An 11,209-nucleotide genomic window follows, 5' to 3' on the forward strand; every position below is an offset into this window, starting at 1 on the left:
GGCTGAGTCCCAGGCCCTCTCTACAGCCATGGCTAGCTTCCAGATGGGCAATGGTGCCCCAGCTGGGCCACAGCCTGGGAGTGAGGCAGGTGCCAGGAGAGCCCTCAGTGACATGCGGCAGAACAAAGGCCGCACAGCACCTGCTGCCTAGGTAGCCCTCAACCACCCCGGCTGGACCTGTGCAGGTACCCACAGGCAGCCAGGCTCCCGACTGGGGGCAGGGACTCGCTTCCCAAGTAGCACCTGGCTGGGGACACGGGAAGTGAGGTCAGCAGTGTGCAGGCAGCTGAGTGGCTCTTTCTCAAGGGAACACAAGTAGCAGACTCAGAGGGGCCAGGACCATTGAGAGGGAAGGCATAGGGATAGAAGTTCACTTCACTGCATGTGCTGACGTGCCTGGCAATGTGCTAAGCACTTTTCATACAACGTTCTCAATCTCACCTTCACAAACCTCTTTGGGAATCTGCATTAACAAAAACCTATTTTAAAGATACGAAAACTTTGGGAGGCCGAGGTGAGCGGATCATGAGATCAGGAGATTGAGACCATCCTGGCTAACATGGTGAAACCCCGTCTCTACTAAAAAGACAAAAAAAATTAGCCAGGTGTGGTGGCACGTGCCTGTAGTCCCAGCTACTTGGGAGGCTGAGGCAGGAGAATCGCTTGAATCCAGGAGGCGGAGGTTGCAGTGAGCTGAGATCTCACCACTGCACTCTAGCCTGGGGGACAGAGCGAGACTCTGTCTCAAAAAAAAAAAAAAAAAAAAAAGATGGGAAAACTGAGGCCTATAAAGTGACTTGACCAAGGTCACTCAGCTAGTAATTGGTAGAGCTGGGATTCTAACCCAGGCCAGTGGGCCCCACTTTGCAATCTCATTATGCTGGGCTGCCAAGATGGAGTGATCATCACGTTGTAGGGAGAGGAACTAAGCTGTCTGCTGCTCTCCCTCTACCAGCGCCTGGGACTACTGCTGCTCTGCTCTCTCCTGGGAGGCTGTGAAAGGCAGACATCCCACTAGCCCCCTGAGAATACATACCTATTGCCTCCCCTGCCCCCACCCAGGACAAACCTGGGATAATCTATTGCCCTGAAGATTCTACAGTCTGCTGTCAGAAAGTCTGTCTTTGTGTCCATCTCGGGTCTCTCCTGTTACACTGAGTTCATCTCTCCTTGTGGAATGGGGTGAGGTACAGATATTATGTTCCATATGTTTTCTCATATCTCTTCCATTTCTCCATCTCCTAGCCCCCAACAGCACGAGAGAATCCAGAGCTTAAAGAGTTAACTGGACTAAAGGGTGTTATCTCCAGCTCAGGGCATTCCCTCTGCAAGGTGATCCCTGCTCAGATCTTAAGTTACCTCCTGCCCCGCCAGCACATCTGCTGCTGGCTCTGCAGACCTGGTCTCTGTGGACAGGGGTGGGCATCATGGGGAAACATGTTCCAGTTGGGCTTGGGCACAGGGTGCTGGGCTCCCAGGACCACCCTCTTCCCCACTCCTCGTCCCTTATTCCCACTTCTTTTTCCAATAAGGGGGCTGCTGCTTTCTGCTGCATGAACCCAGGATGCTTCCAGGCACACGTATGTTGCCCACCTGGGCACACACAGCTCTGCAGGGCCCTCATGGAGGACCAAAGTTCATGCTCACACTCTTTTTAAATGCCCAGAGTATGCTACCTCCCCTCCCCCCACACACACCATGATTCTTTTTCTCAAGTACCCATGTAGGAAGCAAAGATGCCAAATTAGGAGCTGAAAAACTGCCTCCCTTCGCCCCTCCCAGCCGTTCACGGATCATGAGAACTCGTGGGGCAGGCCAGGCCCCAGGTAATGCCAGGTTCCAGTGCTGGTATGCCTGCCAGGGAGGCAACAGACGGCTGACAAGAGAGGAATATCTCTCCCGGTGTGGTCAAGGTCTTCAGCATCTCCCTGTGAGAAGGCAGAGGCCCAGTCTAAAGCCAAGGGCAGAACAGAAAAAGGAAGTGGCATAGAGGCTTCCCACCCCCCAAAAGACCTGGTAGTGTGTCCTAGAAGAGCTAACCAAGGGCAAATCCTAGGTGCCCTCCCAAAGTCACCCTCACTGACACTCTGACACATAAGATAGGCATTTTCAAGTCCGGACCACTCACAAAGTCCTAGTCAGAAAGCTCTAAGCAGTCAGTTATATGTGAATATACATTTGATGTTATATATTTATGGCCCTGGTCCCATAGTGACCCACAGACACAAGTACATACACCTCCTACTCCTAGTCCCCACAGATGCGCACATGCACAGTGAATGGCAGATCACCAACACACACACACACACACAAAGCCCTGTATACGTGTGTGCACACACACACTTTATACTAAAGGTGAGACCCTATGCAGACTGTCAGAAATGTCACAGCTTAAGTTCCACAGCTGGCTCATGACCATTTTAGCCTGGCACACTGGCTAATGTTTAAAGTTTTTTTTTTTTTTTTTTAAATCAGCAAAACAGGTGAATATGCTGACACCTGTCTGTCTGTCCCTCTCTGAGGCAGGAGGCATTCAGTTCACCAGGTTAACCAGGAAAAGATACAATCAGAAAAATTGAAGATACATTCACACCTCCCTTGGGTGTTTTCTGTTTGTGCTGAACAATGAACATTAGTCAGCTGCTAAACAATGGCAGTATCATAGACACAGCAACTGGAACTGACCCTCTGCCCCCCAAGCCTGGCCCACTTGCTCAGTCACCAGCACTAGGGTTCTGGCCGGCTCAACCATCCTGGCAACATACAACAGAGTCCGGGGGTCAAACAGTAGCCAGGGTGGATTCATTGTACAAAGGTGAGTGGCTGAGAAGGGAACCGATAACACTCTTAGCCTCAGCCAGCCTCAGGCAACAAGGGCTACCTGTCCCATTTGCTCAGAAGTTCAGGTTCAAGAGATGCCTTCTGGGCCACTCAGCCAGGGCAACTGGGCCCAAGCTCTGCAGTATCTCCTCCTCCCCTCCAGCCTTGACTATGGAGGCCTAGAATCCAATTCCAAGGCACTCCACAGTGCTGCCTTATAAATGGGTAAGGAGATTCCCATTTGCACCTGCTGCAAACCCCAGGCCAGCAGAATTGGTTTTGCCGTAATGCCTTGCCCAGCAAGCTGAAGCACACCACTGTATTTGAGAAATAGAGAGGAAGGAAAATAAACCAATAGCCCCGATACTTGGAATTTCAAAGACCACATAGCAGCAAGCTCTGCACAAGCTGCAGAGAGAGGCTGCAGAGAGGGGTGTGCTGTGACCCGACAGGTCTTCCGAGGGTGTGCATGACACCTGGGGTGTGTGTTCTCTTTCCAGACAAAAGGTGTGGGGAAGCCAATTAGGGAGGGTGTGGTGTAGGTGGGACAACAGCTCAACACACCTGCTTCTCAGGCAGGTCCTCTGCCTCCTCCTCGGGCTCCCCCTATCTCTTTTTGGGATGTAACCCACCTACCCCACTGACCCTCTCAAGTTAACAGGAAGAAACCGTGGATTGTCATCTCAGGAAACAGGCCTGTGGGGCTTCACCACACTGCTCAGTAAAGTCTGTGTTGTTGAAAACATACTTCTGTGTTTACACTTCAATAGCCAGATTGGGAGTGTTTTGAAGTTGGGGGCAATTACAAACACTCCAGGCCCCTCCCTCTTCCTCTCCTCAAACCCCCAGACCCAGGTTCCCTGTCACAGCCCAGGAAAACCCTGAAAAGAGCATCAGACTGGCAAGTCCCTAGAGAGACGCTATAGCGGGCAATGGGGAGGAAGCCAGCAGGTGATGCAAAGTAGGGTGTGGGCTTGCAACTTCTGGGCCAACCAGCCTCCATCCAAGTGTCAGACTGGGCACAACCGTATCCACCTGCCTTCCTGCACCCGTGGAGCCTAGAGCAAGCAAGCAGAGAAGGCACCAGGAGCCCAGGCACTGGGCAGAGGAGCTGGGCGGTCCGGGAACTTCAGTGCACGGATGCTACCCATCAGTCAATTACAGTCAATGGAAGAGCATTTAAGTACCTCTCTCAACCCTGGTTCCTTTCTCTGCATCCCACCCTTTCATGTAGATTTTTGGCAGGGGTTGTAGCCACCTTGAGCCAGGTGAATTCACTTCCCTGCTCCTATTTCCTGAGTGGGTGGAGCACAGCAGGCCTCTAGCCCCCAGTGAAGGAATTAACCATGAAGGGATCACAAAGCTGGGGAAAGAGAATAACAAAAGGAGGGGAGAATGGGGTGAGTTCCTTCTCCTTCTCCCAACCCTTCCCACCACACTTTGTCCATCCCAGGATTACGTTAACCCCTAGTGTGCTGGACCAACCAGAGCTCTGGGAAGCTCTCCTTTCTCTGGGTTCAGGATGTGGACATATGTAATTGAAGGGTTCCTGGAAGCTCAAATCCCCCATGGCCAGGCAAGTCCTAGAGCCCGAACTTCTGTATCTCTGGCTGGCTTCCTAGGCCATCCAGTGTGAGAAGACCTCTCACTCTCACCAAGACCACCCTCTGGGGGCAGGGTGGGCAGTCACACCTGTGAGCCCTGGATTTTCCCCACCCCCCACATCCAGCAGGGCAGCACCCCAGGCTTCACGGGTAAAGGCACCCCAGTACTGGCTTTCACAAACTGCTTCCCAGACATCCACCACTCAGCGAGATTGGCGGGGCCCTCGTAGTGAGCTGGCTGGCAGCAGAAGAGGCATAGAAGGGAATGAAGCCAGGCTTCTGCCTTCCAGGAGTGCACCCTAGCCCCGGAAATAGGCAGCCAGACTGGTCCCTCGATAACAAACTGCCTGGCCATTCTGCGGCAAAGCACATTGCAGGAACTCGGGATCTAATATTCCTGCCCCACGAGGAGATGGTCTCTGTACACTGACCCCCTATTCTGCCACCCCAAGGCGGGGACTACGTGCTCCAGTCAAGATCCGCCCCCCTCCCCAAAATCCCGTCTTGCTAGAGCTGCTGGTCGTCTCTGGTTTCCACCCAGAGAGCTGGAGGAACTCCCAACACCCCTTGACCCGCGCTTGGTATCCAGTCAGCCGGCCAACTCTGCAGATTCCCCAGGGACACAAAGGGTTAAATCCAGGCGAGGGGACTCGGTCGGATTTGCCTCCTAAACGCATTTTCCAGTTCATTCCCCAGCACAATATGCCTGGGCTGGTCCCAGCCTCCGTCCCCACCCCACCCGTCAGAATGGGCCACCAGGGCCACCCCGGGGTCGGGCGCGAGGTTAACCCCTCGGCTGCCGGCAGCCCGCACCTCGAGGAAGGACACGCGGGGCACCCTCGGGAAAGTGGGTCATGCAGCTACTTGGATGGCACGAAGCCTGCGGGTGTCTCCTCCAGGGAGAGCCCCCAGAGCTGGGAGCAGAGTTCCGAGGGGGAGCCAGGTCCCGCGCAGGCCAGGAGGAGGCCGCCCCGGCCTCACCCTCCAGGAAAGGAACCGCAGGTGAGAGAGGAGCCGCCTCTGCCGCAGCAGCCGACTCTCCGCGCCCGCTGTGGGGCAGTGTGGGGCGGGAGGGGGCCGGAGCGTCCTGAGCCGTCTGGCAAAGGGGCCGCCGAAAGAAACGAAGACCCCCCCCGCCATACTCCAAACCCGCAGCTCCGAGACTGACGCCCTCCCCCTGGGGCTGTTGTCTCCCACCCCGAGACGGTGATTACGGTGATTATTTTGCATTTATGTAACACGCAGTGTTTCCAAACTGCTTCCCGAGCAGAGAGCTGGTTATTAAATAAATAGAACGCTATTACATATTATTATTTTTGTGAAGAACTGAGCGGAGAAAGTGCTTTCATGCTACATAGAGACGTGTATCCGACTGCTTCCCTGCAGGGCAGGCTGTTCGGCTTCTCAACCTCTCTCTCCGTCGTGCCACCTCCCACCCCCTTTACCCAAGCCGTGACCCAACTTTTCTGGCTCCTTTCACTCCCCACAATCCAGTCGTGCCCGCCATCCGGCTCCCAGCCCCGAGGAGGCATTGGATGGGGGTGGGGACAGCAGAGGTGAGCGCTCTTACCTGGGAGGAAGAATGCGGTCAAGCCGAGAGCGAATCCCCACCAGCGTCCAGCGGCGCCCGCAAGCCCCATCCGAGCCATCGGGGGCCGGGGGTCCGGCGATAGGGGCGGCGAGGGCAGCGCTCCTCGCGCAGCAGAAACCAGCCCGGAAGATGAGGGAAGATCGCTGGCGGTCGGCGGGCGCTCGGAGGATCCAGGTCAGCCGCAGCCGTCGGCCGGGGCGGGGTGGGCTGGGTGGGATCCGCGCGGCCGCAGTCCGGACCCCGGGCCGCCGCCGGCTCAGAGGCTCGGCAGATGCCCGCCGCAAGTTGCACGAGTCATGCCCCTTAGCCTCCTCCGCTCTCCTCCCGGAGCCGGTCCCCGCCCTCTTCTTCCACGCAGAGCGGGGCTGGGGAGACGGACCCACCCCCGGCGCGCCCGGCTGCCCGGTTGCGCGGCGCGGGCTCCTGGCCCCAGCGCGCTCACACCCTCCTGCTCGGCTCTAACTTGCAGGCGTCCATGGCCGGCCGTCCTCCGAGGGTGGCGGGACGCACCCGGGCGGCGCGGGAGGCTCCGGGCCCAGGCGGCGGGCGCGGGGCTCGGCGGCCAGCGGCCCGGGTGGCTCTGGCTGCGCGGCCGGGCGTGAGGAGAACGGGTCGGAGGCGCCGCGCGTCCCAGCCGCCGCCGCTCTGCCGGGTGCCGGCGATCCGCAACAATGTGGAGCCGCGCTCGCTGCTCTCGCTCTCTTTCTCTCACTCGCCGAGCTCCAGCCTCTCACCCGCTCGCCCGTGATGTCAGCCAGAGGGGAGGGGTTAACGTTAACCCCCTCCTGGCCTCGATGCGCGCCAGCTGGGGCCCGGTGGGAGCCCGAGCGCACGCGCCTTCCCGACCTAAACAGAGGCAGATCGCGAGCGCGGGCCGCGGGGTCCGGCTCAGGACCCTCGGTCGGGAGCTACCCCTCGGCCGCCTTCCAGCTGGGGAGCCGGCTGGAGCGCGGGCTGCCCTCCTCCTCCGCTGACAAAGGCAGGCAGTGACCCCTAGCGGCCGGCGGCGCCGAGGCGCGGCGGGTGGGGGTGGAGTTAGCGGGGGGCCGGGGGCGGCGGTGGAGGAGAGGGCGGGATGGAGAATCCCGGCTAGCAGCGTCGGAGCTGGCAGGACTCCTGCAAGCCCTCTGCTCCCACCCTGGCCCCATTTCACAGACGAGGAAACAAAGGCCCAAAGAAGAGTTCCGCCCGGGGCGGAACGTGGCAGAACTCGCAACAGAACCCAGTCTCCGGAGATCCCTCTCCTCTGCACCACTTGGACGTTCCACGGAGAGGCAGCGGTGCGCAGGGCGACGGGGAGCTGCCAGAGAAGTCAGTGGTGGGCATGAGTGGGTGAGACGGGCCCACTGAGGTTTCTGGTAGAGTTTCTTTTCTAATCCCTGCTCCCTTCGGGGGTTCCTTTTCCAAAAATTGAAGCACCCCGCGCCCCGCCCTTGCCCAAACATAGCCCGAAAACGAGCTCTCCTCCAGTTTCCAGGACCTTCGTTTTGAGAGATTTGTGGGATTCCCGCGAAAGTGGATCGTCCAGTCAGTGTCCCTGGCAGGGCAGGGACTCTCCGCCCCATCCCGTTCACCACCCACCACATCCGGCTGTGGAAGGATTTATGCCAAGGCGACTGCACCCTCTGGGCCTGCCCTGTTCCCCTTACTCTGGTCCTCCTATCCCCATCCCCTCCCCCTGGGGGAGGAAGACAGACAGAGTTTCCCACTAAGGAGAGCCGAATTCTCCCCAGACCCTGGCCGGACACTGCTCCCTCTACCCTTTGCCCAGCCCTCTAGGCGGGCAGGAGCGGAGGGGAAGTTGCTGTTTCTGATAACATGTAAATTCTGGTTCCTCACTGGAGAAGGGGCAAAGACAGCGCCATATTCCCACTGTCTGGAATCCGGCCCTGGAGTGTCTCGGTTTCTCGCGGAAGTAGTCAGATCTGGCATTCTCATGAACACTCACCCACTCACTGTATGGTCTTTTACATTTAACAAATGTAACCTGGGCTTTCTTTGTATCAAAACACACTGCCTGGCCTGGGGATACAGAGACATCATCGTTGCCCTGAAGGAACTCAATCTAGTTGAAGGGTGGGGGAGGATAGACATAGAAACGGATGTTGTAAACAAATATTTAATATGGGATCGTGTGGGTTTGGCGGGTCACAGAAAAAGTGCCCAGTTTAGCCCGGGGTGGGGGTTGGTGTAAAGCCTTCAGGGAAGGGAACAGAGGGTCTCAGTGAGTCATCTGTCAGACCAAGGTAAGTGCTAGAGGGCAGAGACATAAAAGAGACTGGATTTAAGGTAGAGGATCAGCACGAGCAAAGGAATGAAGGTAAGCGATAGTCAGGTGAGTAGGGGGCCCACAAAGCGTTGACTGGTGGCAGCCTTAGCCTAAGACTTGAGGAAAGGAGAGGCCTGCAGATTCGTGAATCATGCTTGGTAGCCGCTAGGAGGGTTTTAAACTGGGGAACACGCTATCAGATTTAGTTTGTGGCAGCTGGGAATCTCCCATCTGGCTGCTGAGTGCTTTAAGGGCCAGGGTTGAATTGAATTCATTGTGGTGGCCTTCAGCTGTGTGCCAGGCACATTGTAGAAGCTGAAGGCATGGTTTGAAGGGGCAATCCCAGATGTACCAATGTCTTCTTGTTCCCTGCTCTTACCCTCCCATCCTCTCCATCTTTATTTTATTTTATTTTTTTGAGACAGAGTCTTGCTCTGTTGCCCAGGCTGGAGTGCAGTGGTGTGATCTCAGCTCACTGCAACCTCTGTCTCCCAGGTTCAAGTGTTTCTCCTGTCTCAGCCTCCCGAGTAGCTGGAATTACAGGTGTGTGCCACCACGCCTGGCTAATTTTTGTATTTTTAGTAGAGACGGGGTTTTGCCATGTTGGCCAGGCTGGTCTGGAACTCCTCACCTCAGGTGATCCGCCCTCCTTGGCCTCCCAAAGTGCCGGGATTACAGGCACGAGCCACTGTACCCAGCTGCACTATCTCCATCTTTAAGTCAGGCTTCTTTGATCCTCTGATCTTAAATGAGCTTCCAAAGAGGGTGTGGCCAACGGGGAAGACATGGCTGCCTGGGGATTGGTTGGGTGGAGAATGTGGAAGCAAGTAAGTGATATAGCATGGTTGTTCACTCATCATCTTTAAATAAGCAGGGAAGGTTGCTGGGGGAGGGGACATTTAACTGCGACCCTGAAGGACAGATCAGATTTGGACCAAAAGAGGCAGGAGAGAGAATCCTAAATGGAAGGAACAGCTTGTACAAGAACATGGAGGTGTGTGGAGGTGGGAGAGGTGCCACCTGTGTTAGGACAGTAGGCAGTCCAGTTCGTTTTGCGTTTTAGGGATATATAAGAGAAAGGGACAGGTAGGCGCAAACAGAAGGCAAAAGGACCAGAAGGTTTCCTTTAGTGACAGGAAGAAACACAGGACCAAGCAGCAGGAAAGCAGGCTTTGGTTCCTGCTCTTAAGCTGTGAGCCCAGGAGTCACTCTTGCTTCTTAACTCTTCCTAAACCACCATGTTCCAATTTTGTTGATTCTGCCCCTGAGATATATATATAAAGTCTAGTGACATTGCTCCATTTCTCCTGTTATTAATCTAGTCCACGCGCTCATGATTTCTACCTGGTCTTTACAATACTGTCTGACAGTATAGCCAGTCTGCACTGAAGTGGGGAGTAAAATGTAATGGTCTAGCACATGGAACTCTGGAGACCTAATCTGCCTGGATTGGAATTCTTGAACTCCAGCTCTGACACCCAATAGCTATGTGTTCTTGGGCAAGTGACTTAACTTCTCTGTGCTCAGGTTCCTTCCCTGTAAAACAGGGAGAAATAAGAGCACCTACCTCTTGAAGTTGTGAGGATTAAATGAGCCTTGAGCCAAACATGTGAAGTGCATGGAACAATGCCTGGTGTACAGGAAAAACTGTTTAAGTGTTAATCATCATTATTATTGTCATCTGTCTCTCCACATCCAGTTTTCCCTTTCCTGAAAATGGTTTATATATATTTTACAAGCTTTATTTTGAAATAATTTTGGATTTGCAATAGAGTTGCAAAAATGGTGCAGAGTTTTCATATGCCCTTCATTCATCTTCTCTGAATGTTAACATCTTATAGAACCACGGTATATCTATCAAAACTAAGAAATTAGTGTTAGTATAATACTAGTAACTGAACTACAGAATTTATTCAGATTTCCCCAGGTTTTTTCCCACTAATGTCTATTTTTTGTTCCACAATTTAATCCAGGATACAACATTACATTTAGTAGTGGATTATTTTCAAATGCCGACGGTCAAGTTGCAATGTCCAGGAACAATTTCTTGGCCTGCCAGACTCTGAGACCAGTGTCAAGTCCTCAACAAGGCCTAAGGGGCCCATGCCTGCTTCTGCAGCCTCATCTCACCCTGCTCTGAGGCTTCGAGGAGGAGCCACTGGGATTTCCAATCATCCCCTGCTATAGACTTTGCATACTTGGGACCACTTTCGTGATGGTTTATAGTACCTGATTCACTCCCCATTAGACTGTCAGCTCCTCCAGGGCAGGGATCATGTTGCTCTTGTTCTCTGCTATATCTCTAGCACCTAGAACGTGCCTGGTACCTGATAGGCTTGTAAGGAAAATGTGTTGATTAACTCACATCCTGTGCCACTTTCTGCCAATCACTTCCCCTCTCTGGACCTCAGTTTTCTCGTCTGCAGACTGAGGAGTTTAATTTGTTCACTGGTTTTCCAATTGTGTTTTGAAAACCCTAGAATTTCCTGGGCTAAATAGGAGCCACATTTAAAGAGCATGTGTTTTCATGTGCTTGAAAATTGGGCTTCTGAGAAAGATATCTCTTAATGGATTTTGAAGATTCTGCTGCTTAAAAATGTTTGAAAACCCGACAGATTATTGTATATTATGAATTACGTATAGTTGCATGATTTTACAACTCCATTATTATTTATTTATTTTTGCAGGCAGTGGTGAGCCATGGAAGGTTTCTGAACAGAGAAGCACTTATTGGGAACTGTCAGAGTTGTGCTTCAGGAGATGAATCTGGCAACAACGTGGACAGATGATGATTGGTCAGTGAAGGAGGAGGGGAGTGAGGAGAGAGGGTTGTCATGGAAGCCAAGTGAGAAGAGGATTTAATAGAGGAGGTAGAGGAGGTTGCTAACAGTGTCTGATGCTGCAGAAAGCAGGTGGGGATCAGAA

At 54.1% G+C, this 11,209-nt stretch overlaps 1 protein-coding gene across 1 annotated transcript in view; it reads right to left on the reverse strand.

The window, feature by feature from the left end:
* NECTIN1 (nectin cell adhesion molecule 1) overlaps positions 1-6,893 on the reverse strand; it is a 68,773-nt gene extending 61,880 nt beyond the window's left edge. The window contains exon 1 of the mRNA XM_032167709.2: positions 5,995-6,893. Within this exon, the coding sequence (XP_032023600.1) occupies positions 5,995-6,073 (79 nt within the window). The 5' untranslated portion in view covers positions 6,074-6,893. The remainder of the gene's footprint in view (positions 1-5,994) is intronic.
* Between the last annotated feature and the right edge of the window lie 4,316 nt (positions 6,894-11,209).

Source organism: Hylobates moloch, unplaced genomic scaffold (genome assembly GCF_009828535.3).
Source record: "Hylobates moloch isolate HMO894 unplaced genomic scaffold, HMol_V3 SCAFFOLD_11, whole genome shotgun sequence".
NCBI lineage: Eukaryota > Metazoa > Chordata > Mammalia > Primates > Hylobatidae > Hylobates > Hylobates moloch.